Below are 27989 nucleotides of genomic sequence, written 5' to 3'. Positions count from 1 at the left end.
ACACACACATGTGCATGGGGGAAAGCTGGAGGCAGGTGTGCAGGTCACATCCAGGAGCCTGTGATGGTACAGGTGACAGACGCTGAGGGCTGGACTCAAGGGCAGGGGAGGGGAGAGGGGAGGGGACAGTACTTGTGCGTTTTTCAGTGACAGGTATGTCGGCTCTTGGATGAGTCTGAGTGTGTATGCTGCTGGCTGGAACTGTCTCGCCATTCCTCTGCCTCTACCTGCCTGGTGTCGGGGGTGAGCGAGCTTGAGGAAGCCAGGGGAATAGCCCACAGCCTCTGCTGGCAGCCTCTGCTCACTCCCCAAGATGAAGCCCACCTGCCCATCCCCCAGCCAAGACCAAAGCCACCAGGCACTGATGTGGGCGGGGACACGTCCGCACCCCACAATGGGAGCCACTGGGGGCCCCAGCACCATCCAGGCCTGCTGCCCAGGAGGGACGTGGGGACACAGCAGGGCACCCAGCCCATGCCCAGCATGGAAGGCCTGGAGGGGCCCATCCTCACACCTGTCCTGCTCCCTTCTCCCTCCTGCCGGCGCAGGAGAGGTGGGATGCAGGTCCCCATCAGGACAGCAGCAGAGATGCCCACAGGTGCACCGGACACCGGACACCAAGCCCAGGTTCAGCCCCAGGCCTGCTGAACTCCAGAGCCCGTGGCTTTTTATCTAGATTTTTAAATTCCTGCTCGCCAGCAGGTAAGCTCCCTGAGGCTTCCATATTCCCTTCTGCAGAACTTGGCAAAGAGCAGGCTCCATATGTGCATATGGAGGAGTGAGGGAGGCCCATCCGTTCACACAGGGTAGCCCCATCCTCACCTTCCCCCCAGAGGGGGTCATTGCTGGGTCCCCTCGCTGGAAGGCTCATGCAGACGCAGGACGCACGTGCACTTGTGTAGTCAGGGGAAGCCCAGCTGCAGACGTAGCCTCTGCAGAGCCCCCACAGCCTCCCCAGTGCCCCCTAGGCCTCTGTCTGCTCCTGGTCAGCCTCACCAGCTCCTGCTTCCCAAGCCCCACCCCTCCTGCATGGCCTTTCTGCAAAACCATGTCCCCACACTCAGTTTCCCCTCATGTGGAGGGAGAAGGCTGCATCTGGGGGCCCCAGCAGCCTCCAGACCAGCCCCCAGGGTCAGCAGGGGCCTGGATGCTACAGCGCTCAGCATCTCCAGGTCCAGGAGCATGGGACCAGCATGGGGCAAAGGGTCCAGTGGAAGCACTGACCTCAAGGAGGTTCCAGAAAAAGTGGCCCTTCAGCTGGACCATGCAGGTCCCTGGAATTAGGGGTGGAAGATGGGAAAGTGTGCGGGCAGAATGAGAGGCACAAGTGGGCAGTGTGCGGGCCAGGAGCTGCCCCCAAGCAGGCCACCAGGCTGCTGGACACTTTCATCCTGGACGTCTGGGTTGGGGGTTTCTACCACGGGTTGTTTGGGCCCAAGAGGAAGGGGTCTTTAAATCTGCCTTTTCTCAGTGGATGATTTTGAGATTCATTCATGCCCCTCATTTTGTCCCCAATTAGACAGAATTCCACTTTACTGGTCTAACTGAGGTAAAACTGACACATAACATTCAGTTTCAGGTGTACCACATACTGATTCGATACACGCACATATTGCAGGATGACCACTACAGTAAGTCGGGTTAGTACCCCTCCCACCATGTGCTTACAATAATTTTTCTCGCAGTGGGAGCTTCTGCATCACATCGGCAGAGCTGACTGATTTCATGCCACGGATTTTTATCCGTTCACCTGCTGATGTACATTTGGGAGCCCCCAGCCAAGCCCTCTGCTTCCTGGCCCCTGAAGCACCTGAGCTTCCTCGGGGGTGAATACCTAGCTGAATGGCCAGTCACATGGTAGGGGTCTGGCTTCAAGAAGCTGTCAAACTGCTTTCCAAGGGGCAGCACCAATTTCCTTGCCCCCAGCAGTGTAGGGGGTTCAGGTTTTGCACATCCTGGCCAGTGCTGGCTCTGATCTGACCCTTGAATTGCAGGGGTCCCTGTGTTTCCTCATGGAGACTGATACCCGGTCCCCCACCTGGGGCTCGTTGGCCCTGCCTGGCCATTGGGGAGACTGTAAGTCCAGCACCCACAACCACCCCAGGGACTCAGGCCCAGCCCAGCAAGAGGCCACGATACCCTGGGGCCAGGTGCCAACCCCTGCAGCCCTGCCGGGTCCTGCCAACTGGGTCGCCTCTCTCCGCAGCCACCCGGGAGTCTGCCTTTGTGCACGCCATCGCCTCGGCCGGCGTGGCCTTCGCTGTGACACGCTCATGTGCGGAGGGCTCCGCTGCCATCTGTGGCTGCAGCAGCCGCCACCAGGGCTCACCAGGTGAGGGCTGGAAGTGGGGAGGCTGCAGCGAGGACATCGAGTTTGGTGGCATGGTGTCCCGGGAATTCGCTGACGCACGGGAGAACCGGCCAGACGCCCGCTCCGCCATGAACCGCCACAACAATGAGGCCGGACGCCAGGTATGTTATCAGCCCTTGGCTGGTCCTGGAGGTGCACGGGGAGTTGTCCATCCAGGCCGTGTGCCCTCAGGGGGTGGGGAAGGGGGCCATTGTACACCGGCCCTGTGGGGGCTGGGCGATGCACTCTCTGACCACATTCTTGAGGGTCCTGGAGACATGGAAGATTTCTTTTTTTTTTTTACATATAAATTTATTTTTTATTGGTGTTCAATTTGCCAACATATAGAATAACACCCAGTGCTCATCCCGTCAAGTGCCCACCTCAGTGCCCGTCACCCAGTCAACCCCACCCCCCGCCCTCCTCCCCTTCCATCACCCCTAGTTCGATTCCCAGAGTTAGGAGTCTTTATGTTCTGTCTCCCTTTCTGATATTTCCCACACATTTCTTCTCCCTTCCCTTATATTCCCTTTCACTATTGTTTATATTCCCCAAATGAATGAGAACATATAATGTTTGTCCTTCTCCGACTGACTTACTTCCCTCAGCATAATACCCTCCAGTTCCATCCACGTTGAAGCAAATGGTGAGTATTCGTTGTTTCTAATGGCTGAGGAATATTCCATTGTATACATAAACCACATCTTCTTTATCGATTCATCTTTTAATGGACACTGAGGCTCCTTCCACAGTTTGGCTATTGTGGACATTGCTGCTAGAAACATCGGGGTGCAGGTGTCCCAGCGTTTCATTGCATCTGAATCTTTGGTGTAAATCCCCAACACTGCAATTGATGGGTCGTAGGGCAGGTCTATTTTTAACTCTTTGAGGAACCTCCACACAGTTTTCCAGAGTGGCTGCACCAGTTCACATTCCCACCAACAGTGCAAGAGGGTTCCCTTTTCTCCGCATCCTCTCCAACATTTGTGGTTTCCTGCCTTGTTAATTTTCCCCATTCTCACGGGTGTGAGGTGGTATCTCATTGTGGTTTTGATTTGTATTTCCCTGATGGCAAGTGATGCAGAGCATTTTCTCATGTGCTTGTTGGCCATGTCTATGTCTTCCTCTGTGAGATTTCTGTTCATGTCTTTTGCCCATTTCATGATTGGATTGTCTGTTTCTTTGGTGTTGAGTTTCATAAGTTGTTTATAGATCTGGGATACTAGCCCTTTATCTGATACATCATTTGCAAATATCTTCTCCCATTCTGTAGGTTGTCTTTGAGTTTTGTTGACTGTATCTTTGCTGTGCAAAAGCTTCTTATCCTGATGAAGTCCCAATAGTTCATTTTTGCTTTTGTTTCTCTTGCCTTCATGGATGTATCTTGCAAGAAGTTACTGTGGCCAAGTTCAAAAAGGGTGTTGCCTCTGTTCTCCTCTAGGATTTTGATGGAATCTTGTCTCACATTTAGATCTTTCATTCATTTTGAGTTTATCTTTGTGGATGGTGCAAGAGAGTGGACTAGTTTCATTCTTCTGCACGTAGATGTCCAATTTTCGCAGCACCATTTATTGAAGAAACTGTCTTTTTTCCCGTGGATAGTCTTTCCTGCTTTGCTGAATATTAGTTGACCATAAAGTTCAGGGTCCACTTCTGGATTCTCTATTCTGTTCCATTGATCTATTTGTCTGTTTTTGTGCCAGGACCACACTGTCTTGATGACCACAGCTTTGTAGTACAACCTGAAATCTGGCATTGTGATGCACCCAGCTATGGTTCTCTTTTTTAATATTCCCCTGGCTATTTGGGGTCTTTTCTGATTCCACACAAATCTTAAAATAATTTGTTCTAACTCTCTGAAGAAAGTCCATGGTATTTTGATAGGGATTGCATTAAACGTGTAAATTGCCCTGGGTAACATTGATTTTTCACAATATTAATTCTGCCAATCCATGAGCATGGAATATTTTTCCATCTCTTTGTGTCTTCCTCAATTTCTTTCAGAAGTGTTCTGTAGTTTTTAGGGTACAGATCCTTTACCTCCTTGGTTAGGTTTATTCCTAGGTATCTTATGCTTTTGGGTGCAATTGTAAATGGGATCGACTCCTTAATTTCTCTTTCATGAGTCTCTTTTTTTTAATAAATTAATTTTTTATTGGTGTTCAATTTACCAACATACAGAATAACACCCAGTGCTCATCCCGTCAAGTGTCCCCCTCAGTGCCCGTCACCCATTCACCCCCAACCCCCGCCCTCCTCCCCTCCCACCACCCCTAGTTCGTTTCCCAGAGTTAGGAGTCTTTATGTTCTGTCTCCCTTTCTGATATTTCCCACACATTTCTTCTCCCTTCCCTTATATTCCCTTTCACTATCATTTATATTCCCCAAATGAATGAGAACATACCCTGTTTGTCCTTCTCCGATTGACTTACTTCACTCAGCAAAATACCCTCCAGTTCCATCCACGTTGAAGCAAATGGTGGGTATTTGTCGTTTCTAATGGCTGAGTAATATTCCATTGTATACATAAACCACATCTTCTTTATCCACTCATCTTTCGATGGACACCGAGGCTCCTTCCACAGTTTGGCTATTGTGGACGCTGCTGCTAGAAACATCGGGGTGCAGGTGTCCCGGCATTTCATTGCATCTGAATCTTTGGGGTAAATCCCCAACAGTGCAATTGCTGGGTCGTAGGGCAGGTCTATTTTTAACTCTTTGAGGAACCTCCACACAGTTTTCCAGAGTGGCTGCACCAGTTCACATTCCCACCAACAGTGCAAGAGGGTTCCCTTTTCTCCGCATCCTCTCCAACATTTGTGGTTTCCTGCCTTGTTAATTTTCCCCATTCTCACTGGTGTGAGGTGGTATCTCATTGTGGTTTTCATTTGGATTTCCCTGATGGCAAGTGATGCAGAGCATTTTCTCATGTGCTTGTTGGCCATGTCTATGTCTTCCTCTGTGAGATTTCTGTTCATGTCTTTTGCCCATTTCATGATTGGATTGTCTGTTTCTTTGGTGTTGAGTTTCATAAGTTGTTTATAGATCTGGGATACTAGCCCTTTATCTGATACATCATTTGCAAATATCTTCTCCCATTCTGTAGGTTGTCTTTGAGTTTTGTTGACTGTATCTTTGCTGTGCAAAAGCTTCTTATCTTGATGAAGTCCCAATAGTTCATTTTTGCTTTTGTTTCTCTTGCCTTCATGGATGTATCTTGCAAGAAGTTACTGTGGCCAAGTTCAAAAAGGGTGTTGCCTCTGTTCTCCTCTAGGATTTTGATGGAATCTTGTCTCACATTTAGATCTTTCATTCATTTTGAGTTTATCTTTGTGGATGGTGCAAGAGAGTGGACTAGTTTCATTCTTCTGCACGTAGATGTCCAATTTTCGCAGCACCATTTATTGAAGAAACTGTCTTTTTTTCCCATGGATAGTCTTTCCTGCTTTGCTGAATATTAGTTGACCATAAAGTTCAGGGTCCACTTCTGGGTTCTCCATTCTGTTCCATTGATCTATGTGTCTGTTTTTGTGCCAGGACCACACTGTCTTGATGACCACAGCTTTGTAGTACAACCTGAAATCTGGCATTGTGATGCACCCAGCTATGGTTCTCTTTTTTATAATTCCCCTGGCTATTCGGGGTCTTTTCTGATTCCACACAAATCTTAAAAAAATTTGTTCCAACTCTCTGAAGAAAGTCCATGGTATTTTGATAGGGATTGCATTAAACGTGTAAATTGCCCTGGGTAACATTGACATTTTCACAATATTAATTCTGCCAATCCATGAGCATGGAATATTTTTCCATCTCTTTGTGTCTTCCTCAATTTCTTTCAGAAGTGTTCTATAGTTTTTAGGGTATAGATCCTTTACCTCTTTGGTTAGGTTTATTCCTAGGTATCTTATGCTTTTGGGTGCAATTGTAAATGGGATGGACTTCTTAATTTCTCTTTCTTCAGTCTCATTGTTAGTGTCTAGAAATGCCACTGACTTCTGGGCCTTGATTTTGTATCCTGCCACACTGCCAAATTGCTGTATGAATTCTAGCAATCTTGGGGTGGAGTCTATGTAGAGTATCATGTAATCTGCGAAGGGGGAGAGTTTGACTTCTTTGCCAATTTGAATGCCCTTTAATTCTTTTTGTTGTCTGATTGCTGAGGCAGGACTTCCAGTACTATGTTGAATAGCAGTGGGGAGAGTGGACAACCCTGTCTTGTTCCTGATCTTAGGGGAAAGGCTCCCAGTGCTTCCCCATTGAGAATTATATTTGCTGGGGGCTTTTCGTAGATGGCTTTTAAGATGTTGAGGAATGTTCCCTCTACCCCTATACTCTGAAGAGTTTTGATCAGGAATGGATGCTGTATTTTGTCAAATGCTTTCTCTGCATCTATTGAGAGGATCCTATGTTTCTTGTTTTTTCTCTTGCTGATATGATGAATCACATTGATTGTTTTACGAGTGTTGAACCAGCTTGTATCCTGGGGATAAATCCTACTTGGTCATGGTGAGTAATCTTCTTAATGTATTGTTGGATCCTATTGGCTAGTATCTTACTGGGAATTTTTGCATCCATGTTCATCAGGGATATTGGTCTGTAATTCTCCTTTTTGGCGGGGTCTTTGTCTGGTTTTGGACTAAGGTCATGCTGGCCTCATAGAAGGAGTTTGGAAGTACTCCATCTCTTTCTATCTTTCCGAACAGCTTTAGTAGAGTAGGTATGGTTTCTTCTTTAAACGTGTGATATAATTCCCCTGGGAAGCCATCTGGCGCTAGACTTTTGTGTCTTGGGAGGTTTTTGATAACTGCTTCCATTTCCTCCCTGATTATTGGCCTGTTCAGGTTTTCTATTTCTTCCTGTTCCAGTTTTGGTAGTTTGTAGTTTTCCAGAAATGCGTCCATTTCTTCTAGATTGCCTAATTTATTGGCGTATAGCTGCCCATAATATGTTTTTAAAATCGTTTGTATTTTCTTGGTGTTAGTAGTGATCTCTCCTTTCTCTTTCATGATTTTATTAATTTGAGTCTTCTCTCTCTTCTTGTTAATAAGGCTGGCTAATGGTTTATCTATCTTATTAATTCTTTCAAAGAACCAACTCCTGGTTTTGTTGATCTGTTCCACAGTTCTTCTGGTCTCTATTTCATTGAGTTCTGCTCGACTCTCTTCTTCTGCTGGGTGTAGGATTTATTTGCTGTTTTTTCTCTAGCTCCTTTAGGTGTAAGGTTAGCTTTTGTATTTGAGTTCTTTCCAGTTTTTGAATGGCTGCTTGTATTGCGATGTATTTCCCCCTCAGGACTGCTTTTGCTGTATCCCAAATATATTGAATGGTTGTATCTTCATTCTCATTAGTTTCCATGAATCTTTTTAATTCTTCCCTCATTTCCTTGTTGACCCTTTCATCTTTTAGCTGGATGGTCCTTAATCTCCATGTGTTTGAAATCCTTCCAAACTTCTTCTTGTGATTTAGTTCTAATTTCAAAGCATTATGGTCTGAGAATACGCAGGGGACGATCCCAATCTTTTGGTATCGGTTAAGACCTGATTTGTGACCCAGTCTGGTCTATTCTGGAGAAAGTTCCATGCGCACTTGAGAAGAATGTGTATTCAGTTGCATTTGTATGTAAAGTTCTGTATATATCTGTGAAATCCATCTGGTCCAGTGTATCATTTAAAGCTCTTGTTTCTTTGGGGATGTTGTGCTTAGAAGACAGATCGACTGTAGAAAGCGCTAGATTGAAGTCACCAAGTATAAGTGTATTATTATCTAAGTATGTCTTAACTTTGGTTATTAATTGATTGATATATTTGGCAACTCCCACATTCGGTGCATAAATATTGATGATTGTGTCCTATCATCAATATAGATAGATCCTTTAAGTATGATATAGTGTCCCTCTTAATCTGTTACTACAGTGTTCGGGATAAACTTTAGTGTATCTGATACAAGGATGGCTACCCCTGCTTTCTTTTGAGGACCATTTGAATGGCACATGGTTCTCCAACCATTTATTTTCAGGCTGTAGGTGTCCTTCTGTCTAAAATGAGTCTCTTGTAGACAGCAAATAGATGGGTCCTGCTTTTTTATCCAGTCTGAAACCCTGTGCCTTTTCATGGGGTCATTAAGCCCATTCATGTTCAGAGTTACTATTGAAAGATATGAGTTTAGTGTCATCATGATACCTATTCAGTCCCTGTTTTTGTGGATTGTTCCATTGGACTTCCTCTTAAAGAGGAATTATAAGAGTCCCCCTTAAAATTTCTTGCAGAGCTGGTTTGGTGGTCACATATTCTTTCAGTTCCTATCTTGGAAGCTCTTTATCTCTCCTATTCTGAATGAGAGCCTTGCTGGATAAAGTATTCTTGGCTGCATGTTCTTGTCAGTTAGGACCCTGAATATATCCTGCCAGCCTTTTCTGGCCTGCCAGGTCTCTGTGGAGAGGTCTGCTGTTAATCTAATATTTCTCCGCATAAAACTTAGCGATTTCTTGTCTCTTGCTGCTTTAAGGATCTTCTCTTTATCTTTGGAATTCGCAAGCTTCACTATTAAATGTCAAGGTGTTGAGCGGTTTTTATTGATTTTAGGGGGGATCTCTCTATTTCCTGGATCTGAATCCCTGTTTCCCTTCCCAGATTAGGAAAGTTTTCAGCTATGACTTGTTCAAATACATATTCTGGCCCTCTGTCCCTTTCGGCGCCCTCGGGTAACCCAATTAAACGCAGATTTTTCTTCCTCAGGCTGTCATTTATTTCCCTTAATCTATCCTCATGATCTTTTAATTGTCTGTCTCTTTTTTCCTCAGTTTCCCTCTTTGCCATCAACTTGTCTTCTCTGTCACTCACTCGTTCTACCTTGTTAACCCTCGTCGTTAGGACCTCTAGTTTGGATTGCATCTCATTTAATTGATTTTTAATTTCCGTCTGATAGATTTAAATTCTGCAGTCATGAAGTCTCTTGAGTCCTTTATGCTTTTTTCTAGAGCCACCAGTAGCTTTATAATAGTGCTTCTGAATTGGCTTTCTGACATTAAATTGTAATCCAAATTTTGTAACTCTGTGGGAGATAGGACAGTTTCTGATTCTTTCTTTTGAGGTGAGTTTTTCCTTCTAGTCATTTTGCTCAGTGCAGAGTGGCCAAAAGCCAGTTGTACTTGATAGAGGTATTAATTCTTCTCACTGTAGCATTCCAGCTGTTCTCTCTTTAAATCTCAAGCCAAATTCGTAGGTTTTCAGGATGATTTGAAGGTCATCTAGGTAATTTGGTGGGGACAGGTTACTTTGGGACCCTACTCTTCTGCCATCCAGCCCCACCTCCATGGAAGATTTCTGAGCAGGACGTGTGCCTCAGTTCCCTGGAGGGTGTGGCTGGGTGGATGGGCCATCCTTGGTGGCCAGGCTAGAAATCTGCTCACCTACTGCCTGGGGCTCTCTGAAACAGCCAGTCCAGTCACTGCACAAGGGCTGAGGGCATTCCCACAGGGTGGCAGGTGGGATACAGGGCTGCCTTGTTGGCCTGCCTGCAGTCCAGGGAGGAAAAAGTGAGGCCCCTGCAGCACAGTGTGGGACATTGTGTGATAAAGAAATGCACACACAGGGTGACCCGGGCACCTTGCAGGGGACACACCCCGGGCTGGCATCTTAAAACAAATGCCTTCTGCTGGTACTGGGAGCAGTGCATGCAAAATAGCTAACAGCTATCTAGGTGGAGGAAAGCCAGGAGAGCCCTGGGGCCACCCGAAGCCTGTGACCTGGAGTGAGGCTGTCTGGCAGACAGCATGTAGAGAGCAGAGGAAGAGGACAAACAGGACCATGCTGGGAAGGGCTATATATGTTGGAGTGGACTGGGTCTGATGGTCGTGGAGAGCCCACAGGGGACCAGTCAGTCATGGGAGGTGATGCAGAATGCTCTAGTAGTTTCAGCAACACCAGGATGGTGCTGGCCTGGGAACCAGGGCATTGCAGAGGTCTGAAGCGTTGGGCTGCCATCAAAAGAGAACAAAGAAACTGACTCATCTTCCTGTCCAAGACAAGTACAAATGCAGGATGAAATGGGAAAGGGGCCCCATTAGACACAGAGGAAGCCCACCTGTGTACAGTCACCCTACCTACCACGGGACAACAGGGCAGCACAGACAAGAAATGGTCCCTTCAATAAATGGTACCTAGTCAATCAGACAATGACATGGTGGGGAAAAGACCCTGACCCCTACCTCATGCCATATATACAGTCAATGGCAAACCCAAATGGAAAAGGTAAAACAAATGAACAGAAATGTTAGGCAGAAAACATGGAATGTTTCTATGACCTTGGAGTAGGCAGAGGTTTTGTAAACAGACTGATAAAAGCACTTGCAATGAAAGAAAACTGGACATATTAAAAGATTCATAGAAGGGTATAAGAGGCCAAAGAGACAACTGGAAGGGAACATGACAGGAGTTTCTGGGGAGCTGATGTCCAGTGGCTGGCAATTTGTGAAATTTTGTCAGGTTTTGCATTTATGACATATATACTTTTGTATGTATATTATGCCCCTATGAAGTTATTTTAGGTGTCAAATATGTAACCTTGAATAGTGAGAAATTAGTGGCTCAAGGGCCGGGAGAAGGCAGAACCCTGAGCCCAGGAGCTGAATCAGCTTTCATCCTGAACTGGGCCACAGTGCATACACTTCCGGCAGCCTCTCCATCTCTAGGAAACCTCCCCCTGGTTTAGGCTGGAGCTCTGAGGAGCAAAGGAAAACCAGAAGTAGACCAGCCCTTGTATACAAGTGCAGGCTAGAAAAATCTCAAGATCTAGGAACAGATTATGGTGATCCCAATTGCTCGTTTTCCCACATACCTGGAAAAGGCAGGCAAATCCCCCTTTGAAGGGTGATAACCATATTCAAGGTCAAAAAATGTTTCTACAAATAATTTTCCAAACACAGCATCCAGCACAGAATCAAAGGATAACCTGTCACATGAGCTGGTGACACAATGAGTGATTGTCAGCAAAACTCGCAGAAACAAGTCCACATGGACTCTGATACTGGAATTATGAGACACAGACTGTGGAAAAGAAATATGCTTACTTAGGTTTACAAAACCAAAATGCGAGTCTGAATGTCTCAGCGGGGAACTGGAAACTATACAGATCATATAATATCCTTTGGAAAGAATCCCATAGCAACTGTAGAGTGGAAAGACCTGTGAGGAATCGCAGTGAATACAAGCATTTCTCTCTGCAACCCCTCAGAACCCCACTAAAATGACAGTGAATGAATGTTACAACACATCAACACAGGGATGCTCCTGACAACATGGAAGCCAGGAGCTGAGCATGGCAGCAAAAGTTTGTAGACTAAGAAGTAGATGCATGAATACTTAGGTCTTAGAAGCAAGTAGAATCCTAAATGAGTAGAGAACTCTGAGAACCAACTCGGGACGTACTAGTATCAGGTGTCTTGAAAAGTGCAGCTTAAAAATGGGAAGATAGATTGATAATTTACAGTAAGAGTACTTTAGAACCCACCAGGCCTTTGTCCAATAGCTTGTACCCAGGCAAATGCCCCCACCCTTTACCAAGGCAGAAATCTGCAGGTGTGTTCCCCAGGAAAGACAAAGTACTGTGTGTCCAGAGAGAAGGACAGCAAGCATAGCCTGGGTGAAGGCGAGGTTTCCCTGAGTGAAATTCCCATCTACACACACATTTACCTTCCTATTGTCGGTATTCCACACTGACCATGATGACCCTCCAGGAAGCGGGATGGAACCAACCCAAGAGGAAACTCAAAGATACTGACCTGGGGTTCCCCAAGAAATAATGGAGCCAGGTCACTCTACAATGAGGGGCCCATGCAGATTAGCCCCCACCAAGGAGCTGAGCTTCCAACATGACAGGTCAGGTCCTCCTTTTAAGTATCAGCAGACAGCCAGGGATCACAGGACATCTGAGGAAGGCCTCTCACAACCACAGAGGTAAAGATAAAAACAAACAGGAATAAAACATTGTAAAGAGAGGTGAAAACTTCAAACTCCACCACTCTTCCAGGCACCTGGCTGGCTCTATTGGTAGAGTATATGACTCCTGATCTCAGGGTCATGAGTTTGAGTCCCACATTGGACATTGAGATTATTTTTTTAATTAAAAAAAAAAAGATTGAAAAAAGTTAAAAAAAAAAAAAACCTGCCACAATACCCAGAGAGAGAAAATACTCTCTCCAAAAAGTGGGATAGGATGTTGAATCAAAAGAACATTCAGGGAAGGTGGGGGAAACTGCTAGAAAATAAAGGTAGAATAGAAGAAATCAAACTCCCAGCACAAAGGTTGTCTGAGACAAGGCAGAGATGGAAAAGAGGAAAAGAATGGAGAATACAAAGGATCTGTCCAAGAGACAATGACAGACATGATGTAGAGGAAGTCAGCTAAGAAGGCAGGAAGGTACCCAGAATCACAAGGTTCAGACCGAACAGACCATATGCACTGGTGCATGAGAGAGGAGACCCACGTCAAGACCCATCACCCTGAAATTCACAGCCTACAACACAGGGAAGCCATTCACTCTGTGGGTTTCATGCAGAGGATCTGGGATCCAAATGGTTCCCAAGAACAACAATGGAAGCTGAAAGAAAAATGGAGCTGTGCATTCAGAGTTCTAAAGGGAAATGAGTTTCTAAGCCAAGACTTTTATACCCAGCTAAACCATCTTGCCGACTTTTTAGGTAGAAAAGCTGAGTTTTGGGACATGCATATTTCCCCAAATCTGCCAGACAGCTTCTGAAAAAGATGCCCCCGAGAAGCTGAAATCTTAAAATATGTGGTGTGTTTAAACATCTCAAAGACAATTCGGGCAAAGCCTGAGCCTGAATCCATAATAGGTACATTAAAAACAGCAACCACAAAGTTTTGTAGGAAAAGAAAAGGAGTGATCATGGGGCTCAGCTGGGTATGGCATCTAACACAATGCCAATACTGCCAGCACTCACTATTGATCTAACTGGAGTATGCTTCAGTTTTTAGGGTGGAGGGGGCTGGGCAGGTGTGCATTGGAGTGGCGGGGTGATGATAAAAGAGCTGACTTCCTGCCCTCCATGGGGATAGGGGAGACATTGCTGGGTCCCTCAACACTCAAGATGCAGCAAGTCAAACATTCTATTGAGATGCAGGTGTTGCTCTGGCTGGTTAGGAGGTGCCATGTGGGCCTGGGTGTGGGAGCAAGTCTCAGGTACTCTTGGACTCCTTAAAGTACATGCATATATAACTTTTATAAAAGTAAACCTAAAGACATTGAAAAGGTCTCCTCTGGAAAAGAGAAGAGCACAGACATAAGACAGAAATTAACTGTGGGGTGGGGTGCAGTCATTGCAGATGCCCTGGGAAAGAGCCAATAGCCAGTAGGAGAGAAGTGTGGAAGACACAGCAGGGAGGGGACAGGGTGGGGGCAGTGTCTGGATGCACAGCCCACCTCACATTGACCAGTAGGGGAATAATGAGACTCACATACGCAGCTGCAGATATTCTTGTAACTGCATTTAAAAAGGAAGCAGCTGGCATTCATTTTCATGTTGAATTTAATTGTGGCCGATATATCAACCAATGTGTTATCATTGCAATGACAGTCACAATAGTAAAACAGCGAATGAAATGTTATAGTCCTCCTCTTGTGTGAGGTCTGGGGGGTCTGCGCCAGCCAGCAGACAGCCCACGGCCCCCTGGACCAGCCCCATCTCTAGGGCTCGTGGGTGGCAGGTGTGCACCCCAGCGGTCAATGCAACATTAACCTGATTGAGTCACACACCCCTTAGCCCCCAACCCTGTCCCTTCCCTCAAAGAGAGAAAGGAAGAAATGCATTCCTCAGTCAGGCCCTGTGGCTGTTGACCCTCAGGACCCAAGGTCCCCCAGCCTGGTGCTGTACCACCTCTTCCAATTCCCTTACATACCCGTGAAGCCAGCTTCCAGGCGGGGGGGCAGCCACCCCCATCACCTCGCCACCATGCACAGGTCCTTTGGGCTACTGTTCCAGCCCACATCCTCCCTCCTGCATGCCCGAAACGCATCATCACCTCACAGTCCCTTCCCTTCCTTCGCTTGGTCCTAGAGGATGTAGAAATAAACCTGACCCCAGCCGAGGAGACCTCTCTCCTCCCAGGCCCTGCCCTCCGTGGACCTTGGGTCGGCCAGGATGCCCCCTGCAGTGCACGGAAGAGGCGGCGCCGGTGACCCCCGTGAGAAGGGACAGGTCTTACTGGGTCTGCCAGCACAACAGGAGGAGGGGAGCCGCCGGCCAGGACCTCACCCCGGGGAAGACGGACGGCACAGGCGAGCCAACCCGGGCAGGGGGTGCCAGGGCCAGCCCTGACGCCCCGGGGTGCGTTCCTGCAGGCCATCGCCAGCCACATGCATCTCAAGTGCAAGTGCCACGGGCTGTCGGGCAGTTGCGAGGTGAAGACCTGCTGGTGGTCGCAGCCCGACTTCCGCTCCATCGGCGACTTCCTCAAGGACAAGTACGACAGCGCCTCCGAGATGGTGGTGGAGAAGCACCGCGAGTCGCGCGGCTGGGTGGAGACGCTGCGGCCCCGCTACAGCTACTTCAAGGTGCCCACGGAGCGCGACCTTGTGTACTACGAGGCCTCGCCCAACTTCTGCGAGCCCAACCCCGAGACCGGCTCGTTCGGCACCCGCGACCGCACGTGCAACGTGAGCTCGCACGGCATCGACGGCTGCGACCTGCTGTGCTGTGGCCGCGGCCACAACGCGCGCACCGAGCAGCGCCGAGAGAAGTGCCACTGCGTCTTCCACTGGTGCTGCTACGTGAGCTGCCAGGAGTGCGCGCGCGTCTACGACGTGCACACCTGCAAGTAGCGCGACCCCGCCGGCGGGCGGCTGGGCTGGGGGCGGGGCTCCTCCCTTGATTGGGTGGGGCGGGGCTCCTCCCTGATGGGGCGGGGGCGGGGTTCCTGGATGGGGGCGGGGCTCCTCACTGGACGGGGCGGAGGCTCCTCCCTGATGGGTCAGGGGCGGGGCTCTGGGTGGATGCAGGCTCCTCCCTGGATGAGGGCGGGGGCTCCCCCTTATAGGGCGGGGGCGGAGCTCTTGGATGCGGGCGGGCTCCTCCCCGGATGGGGGCGGGGGCTCCTACCGGGTGGGGCGGGGATGGGGCTCCTGGATGGAGGCGGGGCTCCTCCCGACGGGGGGCTAGGGTCTTCCCCGGGGGAGGGCTCCTCCCGAGAAGAAGGGGGACCGGGCTCCACCCCGATAGGGCAGGGTCCCCAACTGGGGCTCCCAGTTGCGGGCGGGGTCCGCCTGACGAATGCTGGTTTCCTCCCTGGATGGGGCGGGGCTCCTCTCTGGGGGCGGGCTCCTGAATGGGGGTGGGCTCCTTCCTAGGAGGGCGGGGGCGGGGTCCTCGGACAGATTCTGGTTCCTTCCTTGAATGGGCCGCGGTTTCTCCGTGGGGGCGGGACTTCAGGACCGGGACCCCTGGATGGGGGAGGGTTCCCAGCGACAGGGCTGGGATGAGGCTCCTGAGTGGGGTGGGCTTCCACCCCGCTGCGGGCCTCCTGGGTGGGAGCGGGGCTCCTCCGTGATGGGCGGGGTTCCGTGGGTGGGGTTCCGCGGATGTAGGAGGGAGTTCATCCCTGGGGCGCAGCTCCCTGCTGCCATTGCACCCCCCACCCCATTTCGTCTGCGTGAAGCAGTAGCTCCTGCGGAACTAGAAGCGGAGACCCCGAGGGATGGCATCTGGCCCTCCCACCCCTGGTCCGGGCGCCGTGGTCCAGTCTGGTACCCTGGAGCTGTTCAGGGGTCTGGAGGCATCTGCCAAAGTTCCCACGCAGGACCCCGGCCTGGGTCGCCTCTGGCCGTGCCTAGCCCCAGGAACCGGTTCTGGCCGGTGAAAGGACGGGGAGCCCAGCAGCAGAGGAGTCTGGACTCTAAAGCCTGTCTGTGCCCTGGCTGCCATGCGCCCTGGCCTCGGCCCCCCAGGCCACCTTCCCAGGGACGGTTCCAGCGTCACTGCCAGACCCCGCTCTTGGCTTGGTCAGCAGGGACCTGTACTTTGCAGCTGCCTGAAAGTCTCAGTGCCTGGCCAGCCCTCCTCTGTCCTCACCTCCCATCCACAGGGGACCAAAGCATCCAGTTCCATCCCCATCCTGACTCCCACTGGGCCTCAGCACCTGTCCCCCCATCTCCCTGGCCCACAGCCCCCTAGGAAGGGGAAGGCAGGAAGGGGGCTCAGGCCCCAAGGCTGCCCAAGCAGCTGGTCGGTGTCACCATCCAGACCCTGCCTTGGAGGCTCACCTTGGCTGGGGTTGGGCAGTGTGGGAGGTTTGAGGAGGGGAAGTTCACCCCGTGCTGCAGGCAGAGGACCCACAGCCCTCAGGAGGGGGTCTGTGTCCAGCACCCTGCGGCTAGGACTGACCCCAGGTCCTGCTGCAGTGGCTATGGCGTCCCACACCTGCCTGCCCCCCAGCCATTGTCCCGGAGCCTCTCCATCTGCCCCATCCACCCTGCCTGGGAGCCAGAGGCTGCTGGACCCTTGGCCCTTGCCCACAGGGACCTCTCCCTGCTCAGCCTCTGCCACTGTGAAATGTCCCCCACCCCCGGCCCTGAGGGCCCACAGCCAGGCAGGGGGAGGAGACGGTGCTGCAGGATGACCTGCACACTGGTGGGGACGCAAAGTCCCTCTGCCTTGAGTCTTGCGTTTTTTGTTTTAATTTTATTTGTGATGCTGCTATATCCACCATACACTGGAGCTAGACAAACAGATGTGTTGTTGTTGTTTTCCTTTTCTTTCTATGAAAGAAATTATTTTAGTCATAGCTTGTGAGTTTCAAACAATTTGGGGAAAGTGAAAAACAAACAAACAAAAAGAAGAAACAACCAAACGAGAGTGGATTGTGCTGGATTTTTGGCAGTGCATTGGCAAGGCCCAGGGGCCAGATCAGCAGTGGCCCTCTGGGAGAGGAGATGTCCGCGGACCATGCCAGGAGGGGTGATCTCCAGAGACCAGGAGTCCAGGGTGAGAGGGATGGCCACCAAAGAAAAGAGGCCCTCCTGAGGCGTGAGACAGGATAGACTGTAGACCGAAGGGGTCCAGGGGGATGGAGGCTATGACCTGTTCACTGCAGGAGACGGGCCGTGCTGAGCACCTGGGCAGCCCCAATTGGCAGACCTCATGCCGATCGGTGGGGCCGGAGTCTTCCCCAAGTCCACTGTAAGCCCCAAACGTTCCCGGGTATCCGTAGCATGCTTCCCCAGCGTACATTCCAGGGCTGACTACGTGGCCCTTGTGTGGGATCCCCAGCATGGCCCAGCACAGGGTCTTCCGGGAGACTGGCTTGCCTGGGAGGCACGCACACCCCTCAACCTGAGGCTCGCCAGCCCACACAGAGCCTGGATATCGGGGTGCTGTTCTTGGGCCTGACCTCCCCCTGCCTCCAGTCAAGGCCAGCTTAGCAGTCACAGCTCATGCAGCCAGAGTCCAGCATGAAGGCCACAAGGGACATCTCTTGCTGGCAGAGCTGCTGCGAGAGGCCAAGAGCTCCTTGGGCCAGAAGCCAGAGCACCACAGGATGCCTGGCCTCCCCACTGTGCCAGGGCGGAATAACTGCAGGGTGCAAGGCTTGGCAGGGATGGGCAGCCTCAAAGCTGGGCTGTATCCCAGCACCATGCTCAGGCCCTTGGGATGGGGAAGGGGTGGCCCTGCCTTCGGGAGCCTCCTCCCTGCCTTCCCAAGCCAGGTGTCCTGCTGGCTGGAGCATCGCCGGCCCTTCTGTGGCTATGGCCCACGTCTGGCCTGACTCGGGGCATGTGGGGTATACAGGGCTGCACGCAGCCTTCCCTGCCCAAGCTAGGTGCAGGGCAGGGCTCCTGTCCCTCACCGTGCCCCACATCCATGCCCCACATCTGTGCCCTGCCCTGATACCCAGCCAGACTAACCACCATGGAAGGAGAGAGCTGAGGAGTCAAGGGTGAGGGACAGGCTGGGATCGGTGGGGATGGGAGGAAGGTGACAGGGAAGCTGAAGAGCCAGCCCCTATCCTCTCAGAGGTCAAGCCCAGCACAGCCACCCAGCTGGGGCCATTTGCTGGAAGGGAGGGAGCTGGGGGCAGGCAGTGGGGGGGGGGGGGAGGCTTAGCAGAGCAGAGGGAGAGAAGCCCAAAAGCAGTCAGCTCAGCAGCTAGAGCGCCAGGGCCCATGGCATCCCCACCACAGCATCCCTGCAGCCAGAAAGTCACAGCTGGCTAGACAGGGACCTTGGCCAGGGGCCGCAGACCCAGAGCAAGAAGGGGACTGGGATGAGGGGGCACAGACCCAGGGCAGGAAGGGGACTGGGATGAAGGGGTGCAGACCCAGGGCAGACGTATCCAATCCAGCAGAGCTGTGCACTGGGAGAAACAGGAGAGGGTGTGGGGTGGTAGGCGTTGAAGTACAGGAGAAGCAAACAGAGGTATGGGGTAGGGGGTGGTTGTGGCCTCGTCCCTGCAACAGGATGTCAAGGGGAGTCCAGGCCTCTCCTCCATCCCTTACCAGCCACACTGGTCTTCTTCCCTGGAGTCTCCAAGCTGGAGACAGAGCAGGAGGGGCCCAGTAGGGCAGTGGAACTGGACATGGATGCAGGGCCATGGACTCCCAGGACCCCTCCCGTCACCCCCAGAGTCAGGCTCAGCTCACTGGGCTGGCTGTCCCGCATCCCACCCCAAGGCCAGGGCCTCATGCTGGTTGCTCTCCCACCCTCCCTTTCAAGGTGGGTCACCCCTGCTCTGATGCTGCAGCAGAGCACTGGGGACTCCCAGCTGGGGCCCAGGGGTCAGCTAAACCAGTGGGGCTGTGGGCAGACACTCTATGAAGAAGGAGCCGGTGATCAAGAGCACCAGCCAAGGCCGAGGTAGGAGCAGGGACAGCCAATGTGCTCCACGGGGGTGGGTCCCCTGGGGGAGCTCTGAGTGCAGCCCGCAGCCATCCTGGCTGAGTCTCTGCCCAGGTCCCAGCCCTGGAGATAGGGGGTGACAAGTGCCCTGCCCTGCCACCCTCGGGCCCAGTCCATGGAACACTCCACAGCGCACCACCTCTGAGATAGCGCCCAGGCAGCAGCCGCCCTAATTGGCACCTGTGGGGACCCAGGTGCTGGGGTTGCCACAGATGAAAGGGTTGGAGAGGTGGGTGGGGTAGGAGGCAGATGCACAGGCATGGCCACCAGGTCACAGGGGAGGGCGCTGCTGCAGGGCCTGCCAGGGGAGCTAGGGAGCCAATGGGGCCGCCCTGGGGGGTCAGCCAGGGTGGGCGCAGCCTGCCTGGCCCACATACTGGACTGCAGACCCCCAGCCTCCAGGCTCTGTGCCCAGAGGGCAAGGTGCTGGCCTGAGGACACACAGCATGTCAGGGACCTGGGCAGGCCCCCAGGTGCTGGACCTGAGGCCCCTCTGCAGGTCTGGGAGCAAGCCCACTGAGGACATGGTCTTCGCTCCCTGTGGCTGCAGGACGGAGGGAGACAGAACTCGGGGCCAAGATGGGGCACGACCCTGGCCAGTGGGCCATGTGGAGCAGGCCTGGTGTGCGGGCGAGGGTGGCTGGAAACAGCTTGAGGGAGCAAGGAACCAAAACCCTCAGCTCTGCTGGCCAGCCTCAGTTTCCCTCCGGGGCAAGAGGAAATGCGCTGAGGGGCCTGTCTGCTCCTGGCCTTTACTGACAGGGGTACTGCATGGAAAGCCTCCTCTGTGGCCCGGCCCACTCCCCCCCACCGCGGATACCCCCCACTCCGAGGGCAGAGCAGGGCAGCCTGGCCCCTGGGCCTCTGTGGGGAGTTTACAGCCCCTCCCGCTGCCCTGGAGAGGGAGGAAATGGGCCCGGTGGGCCTGTTCGCAGGTAGTTGAGACAGGACAGGAATAACCATATTAAAGGCCCTGGCGGTAGTGGGGCCTCACCCCACCAGGCCCCCCTTGGCTCAGCCCCCTGCAAATCTCACACTCCCAGGGCTGCAGCTTTGAAGTCCTGTAAGGGGTGTGGCTGCCCCCTCCCCTGAGCCCCCACCAGCCCTCCCTCCCCCAGACTCCTGGTTTCTGGGTCCTGTGCCCTCCCTGCAAGGACATGCTGGCCACCTCTTTACTCTGTGCTGGGCCATAACATCCAGGGCCAGGATCTCTGGGGTAGCAGGTGCAGGGTCACCTCGGGGTCCCCAAGCCTGGCACTAAGGGCTAAGCCCAGCTCCACACACATGGTGCCGCATGGTGCTAACCCCTACCCTGCATAGGAGCCTGGAGATCTTTGTCCCTGCCCCTGGGGCTGGTCTGGAGGGCAGGGTCCAGCCTAGGGGACATGGCCCTGCCCTGGGGTCTGGAATGGAAACATAGTCCATGTCGGGGGCTGGCCTGTTGGCCTGGAGTGGCCCCAGTCCCTCTGCCCCTCCCAGCAGCCTCCTCTACCAGAGTCTTAGGTCCTGCCTAAGCACCCACTCAGCACTCAGGCTGTTTCCCCATTGAAACCCCTGCTACCTTTGTGGAACCCTCACGCTGCCCCAAGGACAGGGCATCCTGAGGTCTTGGCTGGGCAGTCAGCTGCTCTGTCTCCACAAGGAAGCCCCTTGGCCTCCGGCTCACACAAACACGGTGCCTGACCCGCCCGTGCTGCCCCCCAGCCCAGGTAAGCTGGTGTGGATGGCATGCAGCCTCCAAGGGCACAATCATGGCCGGGGAAGACCGGGATGGTGTCCCTCCCCTCCTGCTTGGGTGGGGGGGGGCTGCCAGCCTTTGTGTTCATAGGACCACCAGGTAAACTGATGCATGCTGGACAAGGGTTTCTCCCCAGTGTGAGTTCATGAAGGCAAGGCTGCCCTGTTTCCTTCCTCCCTGTCCCACTGTAAAGTAGGGGAATGGGGAACACCCTGTGGATGACGTTCCCACCTGCCCCGCCCCTCACCTGCCTGGTGACCTTGGCCCTGGAGGGTGGAGGGTGGTGGCCCCCTTCACTGCCTTCTGGGCCACCCGGAGGGGCTTCCAGCAGGAGGTGAGCATGGGCGCTGCTCCTCTGGCTCTGGCATTGCCAGACACTCTGGTGTCCGTGCCTGCAGCCACGGGGACCAGGAGGGGTGCCCAGGTCAGCGGGCAGCCCCGAGAGGGCCCCAGCCAGGGAGCCGCCACCGCCTGCCTGGCAGCAGGGACAGGAGCTAGTCAGGAGGTGCTAATTGACGTTTAGCTCGAGGCTGGCACCTCCACCATGTCTCTCTCTCTCTCTCCCACTTTTTTATTTGAGTCTCTGGAGCACACAGTAAATAGTCATTTGGCTCTCGGGGCCCTGCAAATTGGTGTTTATGGTGTGAGGACCAGGACTTGTCCACCCAAACACTCTGGCTGGAAGGAGGCACTGGGCTGGCAGGGCCGGCACCCACCCCCCGGGAGGCCCAGCTCCAGGAGGGCCTTCCTCCCCCCCTCAGCCACATGGGAGGCTGGCATTGCATCTGCCAGCAGGGTCCTTGCATGCTTGCAGGTGGCCGACACTTGGCACATTGTAGCTAATCCTGGGGGGCTTCTAGGAGGAGGTGAGACTTTCACGGCAGAGACGGTCATCCGAGGAAGAGTTCTAAAGCCTCACCTGCACCCTCCAGCTCCCTCAGGGTGCTCTGCATCCAACGGCAGCTCCTATCGCTTGCCTCCCAGGCAGGACCCCCACCTTGTTGGCATCCTCCAGGTCTGATGGCAGGTGTCAGGACTGTGCCCTGCGGCCATGTGGGCCCTCTTGCAGGAGGCTGAAGAGCAGAACCCTGGGCTTGCAGGCGCCAGCACTGCCTGTCCTGTGTCCCTGCCTGAGGGCCGGCTGTGGAGGGGCAAGCAAGCTGGGCAGCACCTCTAGCACGTCTCAGAACCCCCCTTCCAGCTGCAATCACGGGGTCCTTGCTGGACACAGACCTGCCAGCCCAGAGCCTGCACAGGGGCGAGGCGGGGAGTGGGTCCAGCTGTCTGACACCTGCTTCTTCCCGTGTGTCTTAATTCCTGGTCTGAAAAAAAAAAATTCCTGGTCTGAGCCAGAACTGAGCGCAGGGCCAGGTCGCCTTCCTCTAGCCCCTCCCCTGCTCAAGAACTTTCCATGGCTCCCCAGTGCTCGCAGGCTAACTCTCCTGTCTCGGCCTATACCTGCAGCCGTCTGGTCCCAGTGCTCCGACCCACAATGGAGACGCTGACAGCAGGCAAGGCACATCCCACCTGCAGTACCCCCACCTCCCTACATCCTCCAGCCACAGGGGCCGGTGGCTTCATGCCTCCCACAGCACTGTCACCTGGGACCCTGCAAGGCCAGCAACAGCCACACCTCATGAGCCTGCACGTGGTACCCGGCCACATGTGTGCTTGCACATGTGTGCGGGGGGCTCTGGTGCCAAGCCCCCCACCCGGCCTGTCCCTAGGGCTGCAGGCCAGAGCATGGCAGGTGCCCCTCCTGATCCGAGGGCTCAGCTCCCTTCAGTCCTTCCCTAGCCGGCCCTGGCCCCAGCCCCAGATTGAATGAGCCGCCTCACTCTATCAGCTGGCTCTGTGGTGACGCCGGGGCTCCCTATGCATGTGCCCACCAAGGAACGGCTCTGTGCTCCACGTCAGGACCTGGGGAGGTGGCCTGAGGACGGAAGCCGGGGAGCCTCAGAATGACAGCACAGCCATCACCATGTGCAGACCAGGGGGCAGGCCTCGTCCTGGCCTCCTAGCATTCACAGCAAACTAAGGACAGGCCCGCATAACCAGCAGATGCTTCTGGCTCCCCACCTGCACGAGCCCCACCAGCAACCAGTTCAGACCCGCAGGGCACCGTGGCCTCCCCGGCGCACAGCTCAGCCCACAGCCGGGGCCCTCGACATCCCCTCTGAGCAGCAGGGGTGCAGCCCCACCACAGCCCACCCGCCGTGAGGATGACAGGTATGGTGGGGGCACTGCAGGTGGGGTGACACAGGTCCCACACATGTGGGAAGGAGGCCGGAGGAGGGGCCCCGGGCCAGGACACACTCAAGGGGCCTCAGACCTGCTCTTGGCCTCTCTCTGACACATGGCCCCACACGTGGCAGGTGCAAGGAACCAACACGCGTTCCTAACTCCAGGGCCAGCTGTATCCCTGCAGGGACCTCATCTGTGAGCAGAGCCCAACCGGGCCCCCAGGTGAGGTACCTGCATCCTCAGCCAGAGAAGGGACACATACACTTCCTGTGTCCCCTCCAATGGGGGTCCCAGGGCCTGAGCAGGTTACAGGCCAGGAAGACCCACCAGCACGTCCCCGGAGCCCCCTGTGCTGCTCCCACGAGAACTTAGCATACCTGCGCACCGTCACTGTCGGGTTTGGATTTTTCTCACCAAGTTAACGAGGGGTGTCTCTCTCTGCTAACAGAGCCCGGATGGCTGCTCTGGCCCCCTAGCCCCCTGCCCCGCCCCTCTGTGGCCCCTGGGTCTGGCCCCTACACTGCCTGCAGGCCCAGGCCCAGGGCTGCAGGTGGGCAGGAGGCCATCCTGGGGCAGTGGCCGGGATGCTCTGACCTCCTGTGCTCCCATCAATGGCCAAACAAGACTAGCTTTTGTCAGGGACTCTGCCTTTCTCTGCCAGCCTGTGCCACATCCCTCCCTGCAGCCAGGCCTGGGGATATGAGGTCCTTGAAGGTTCAGGTCCCAGATCCCAATGTCAGTGGCTTCTCCCCTGGCGGCCTGAGCCCCCGCGTGGCACTGCCGGCTTCCCATGGGGCACTCACTGCCCTGAACACACCTGGCAGCAGAGCCCCTGGAGCAAGTTCTGTTCTCTTCCTCTGAGACCGTACTCCCCCTCATAGGGCGCTGGGCAGAGCCAGAGACCCCTGGCCTCCCAGGAACCGGCCCCCCAGGCCCTGGTGCACCGCAGGGCGGACCGGTGGGGGCTGCGACTGGAGCACACAGGCCAGCACATCGCAGGGCTGCAGGCAATGTCTGCTCCAGCCCTCCGCCCTGAGGTCAGAAACAGGGTTCCTGGAGGATATTTGGCCCAGGCCAGAGGAGGGGGGGGGCGGCAAGCAAGCCGTGAGGAGGTGTGGGCCCAGGGGCGGGCGCAGGGGAGGGGCAGCCCTCTGGGGCTCGGGGTGGGGTGCGCAGGCAGGCGCTGGCGGCAGATGCCAGGACACCACGATGCCTCCGGTGGGCTTTTTAATTAACCTCGGCCGCTCTGAAGAGCCCCAATTAAGTGGAGAATGCGGTGGCAGAGTGGGGTCAGGCAGAGGGGCGGGTTTTAATTAAAGCGTGTAGTTCCCAGCTCGCACGGGCATCCGTGTCCTGGGCAACAGCGCCCCCCGCTGACCGCCGCCGCGAATCCGGCTCGCCTTGCACTGCCCCTGGTGGGGAGGCCAGCCCGCCTTTGCCCAGGCTCGGGTCTGGTCCCTGTGTTCCCACTTTGAGCCTCCTGGCGGGCCCTGGGACCCGCCCGAACTGCGGACAAGTGCTCAACGAGCATCCACCACCTGTCTGCTGCAAAGGCCCTGCCTGTCAGCGGGGGCCACACAGCAAAACAAATAAATGCATCAAATGTGTGGTATGCAGTGGAAGAGAGTAGAGTTAGGGGCAGAGAGAGGCAGCAGGGGGAGCACACAGCCCCACGGAAGGAGGGACAGAGGGATAGAGGGAGGGACGGAGGGAGGGACAGAGGGAGGGAAGTCACCTGGAGGTGGGCAGCCAGTACAAAGGCCCTGGGTGAGGACCCTAGGCAGGGCAGAGGAGAGTGGGGGCCGGAGTGCCTGGCCTGTGAGCTGAAATGAGCTGGGGGTGTCCAGCAGCAGAGGGCCATGCACATGGGGGTGGAGAGCCTGTCAGCCCCCCTGGGGGCTTCTGACCTGGCCACCTGCTAGGTACCTGATCCCTGCGGCCCCCCACTCTGCTTGGTGTCCAGGTGCTCTGGCTTTGCCAGAGGGTGGCACGCGAGACACATGTGAGTCCTTGGAGAGAGTCCGTGCATCCCACGTGGGCTCCCCAGAATGGTCCACACCCAGGACGGGGCAGGGGCCAGTGTGGGGAGGTTGAGGCAGGCATGTGAGCTCTGCCCCATGGTAGCCCATCTTTCCCTGGGCGGTCTTGCAATACCTATGGCTGCAGGACTGACATCCACACCTAGTTTCCTGCAGACACCAGGCTTTGGGGGCAATGGGTGAAGGGAGTGGGGTGACGGGGTGTCTTCACAAGCTGCTGCCAGGCGGCCTGCTGCTGGTCCTGCCTGGGATGGCCCAGGAGGGAATGGGTCTGATCCCAGTAGCCAGAGCCATGGTGACCCCAAGCCCCAGAGCGGTGCCTGTGTGCAGAGACCACGTGGACACAGACAGAGCAGGGAGATGGTGTCCAAAGAGCCCCCACTCTTTCAGGCACGAACCCAATGAGTGAGTGAGGAGCACCCACCTGAAGGTCCAGGCTGCTGCGGCCACTGACTACCACCGGGTGGCTCAGGACACCAGGCTTCGTCCTTTCCCAGGTCTGGAGACCAGGTCACCTTGAAGGCTCAGGAGGGTCCCTCCTGCCTCCCTGAGCAGGGGCCCCAGGTTCGGGGCACATGGCCGGGGTTCTCAGAACCCTGAATGCACAGAGCCTCGTGGCCTGGCGGGGTTCCCCCTTTGCCCTCTGTCTGGGCCTCGAACTTGGGGTCGACCTCAAGAGAACAACTTCATCCCAGTGAAGCTGGGGGTTACAGCCCTCCCAGTGCATGTTTCCGTGCCAGATCCATGGGGGCCCAACCACGTCCTCCCTCCCCAACCCACCACCTCACAGGGTGCCAGGCACCCCCAGACACACCTCAGGCCCCACAGAGGTCTCTCCTTCCACCCCGACTGACTGTGTCCACGTATCACTCGTACCCTTTACCCATACTGCCCTCCAAACACGTGCTCCAGGGACAAAAGGAAGCTCTTCCACTCCAGCTTTCCCACGTCAGACTTTCTTCTATACAACACATAATGGACTATAGCTCCAGCTCACTTTCAGCAAGCCTTACCTGATGCCAAACTCCTGTGCTGGAAAACCACTGAACCTCCTCTCCATGCCTCCAGTGACAGTAGTTCACACATGCTGTCCCACCTTCTGGGGCTGCTCCTGCCCCAGGCTGGCCCCTGCACCCCTGACAGCTGTGACTGACAGCTGTGACTAGAGCAGACTCCAGTGCCAGCGCCACAGATGCAGCCGCACCACACAGCCCCACCACGTGCCCTGACGGGACACCCCAAGGCTGGTTGGTGAGCTCTGAGCTCAGACTCAGGTCCTGCTGCTGTCCCAGGTGGGCCCTGGCCAAGGGTCCACTGCTCCCTTCACAGGGCCCAGAGAGGATTTTCTCCAACATAGGGAAGGCTCCTCTCTGCCCCCGGTCCCTAGGAAGAGGGGCAGGCTGAGGGTGTTACTGAAGGGGAGAGGGCAGAGGGAAGAGGGCAGGGGTGACACTGGGGAGGGCCAGAGTCATCTGCTCCAACAAGGTAATGCAGGGGCAAGAAGGGGGGGTGCCCTGTGGATGGTGAAGCCAGGAGGCCAGGGAAGACCCCAGTCTGAGGGTGGGGGCTCCATTTTGAGACCCCCTGGAACGGCAGCCCAGCCTGGCCAGGCCCTGAGTACCAGTGGCCTCCCCTCCAAAATAGCTCTGTGCACAGCCGCAGAGGGGAGGCCTGCCTGCGAGGGTGTCAGCCGCATGGCTGCTCCCAAAGGCTGGTGGGTCAGACCTGGGTAAAGATGCCCTGCTGGCTCGCCCCAAGTCCGCTCCAGGTGCCACCCAAGGGACAGTATTCCCGCCACGCCAGCGTGACAACACTCCCTGCAGCCCAATTCGCACCTCCATGGACCCAGCAACCGGGGGTGGCCCCGCCAAGTGCATGGATGCATCCGTGTCCCCACACTCCCTGAATACACGTGCGTACCCATTTAAAACATTGGGGCACACCAGGGCCCCCATGGCCGCTCGCCACGGCTTGTCCACAGGTCACCAAGGCAGCCTGTCCCATCCCCACCAGAATTGTCCCCCAGGACCCGGGCTCACAGGGAAGCAGGGCTGGGGGTCGGGGTGCCAAGCAGTTGAGCGCCCTGGCCACTGTCTTTGGGTGAGGCTGGAGGCTGGGGGTGTGACACATCATGAGATCGGGTGCGGTACCCCACCCCCCGGGCTGGATACCACAGACCCAGGCCCAAGCTCAGGTGGGAGGAGGCGCAGGCGTGGGGCCCAGAGGCTCTGCCACCCTCCAGGGGCCCTCCAGGGGTCTAGCTGTCCACATTGCCTGGGCAAGAGCCAATGCCCCAGCCAGTCCTGGTGGCCTCTCAGGCTAGTCAGCTGTCAGCTGGGTGGGCTTGGCTGTGCCATTGCTGGCTGGGGTGGGGGCCGAGGCCAGGACCACCCCAGAGACCCCATTCCAACCACCGTGGGGAAGCAGGGCTGAGACAGGCACCCACAGACTACCTGCCAGGGCCCCACAAGTGAGAGCAGCATCTGAGGCCAGCAAGTGTCGGGGGTCCCTGTCGATGTGGAATGTGGAGGCTATGTGTGCCACAGGGACCCCCTATCAGGCTGGTGAAAGGGACCCTGTCTCATTGGTGTCTAAAATAAATGAGGTTCCACTTCCACAGGAACAGATCCAGTTACTGAAAGCAGAAAAGCACCCTGGGTGCACGACCTCAGGGGTGGGATGTTCCCAGTGGCTCCACAGGATGACGGGGC

At 54.9% G+C, this 27989-nt stretch overlaps 1 protein-coding gene across 1 annotated transcript in view; it reads left to right on the top strand.

Moving 5' to 3' along the window:
• The window catches only part of WNT3A (Wnt family member 3A), a 46237-nt gene extending 31008 nt beyond the window's left edge, over positions 1 to 15229 (top strand). The window contains exons 3-4 of the mRNA XM_025454916.3: positions 2207 to 2472; positions 14709 to 15229. Coding sequence (XP_025310701.1) covers positions 2207 to 2472; positions 14709 to 15188 — 746 coding nt within the window. The 3' untranslated portion in view covers positions 15189 to 15229. The remainder of the gene's footprint in view (positions 1 to 2206; positions 2473 to 14708) is intronic.
• The last annotated feature ends 12760 nt before the right edge of the window (positions 15230 to 27989 follow it).

The sequence above is a fragment of the Canis lupus genome, chromosome 14 (assembly GCF_003254725.2).
Source record: "Canis lupus dingo isolate Sandy chromosome 14, ASM325472v2, whole genome shotgun sequence".
NCBI classification, from domain to species: Eukaryota; Metazoa; Chordata; class Mammalia; order Carnivora; family Canidae; genus Canis; species Canis lupus.
This window is presented reverse-complemented; position numbering and strand designations above follow the sequence as displayed.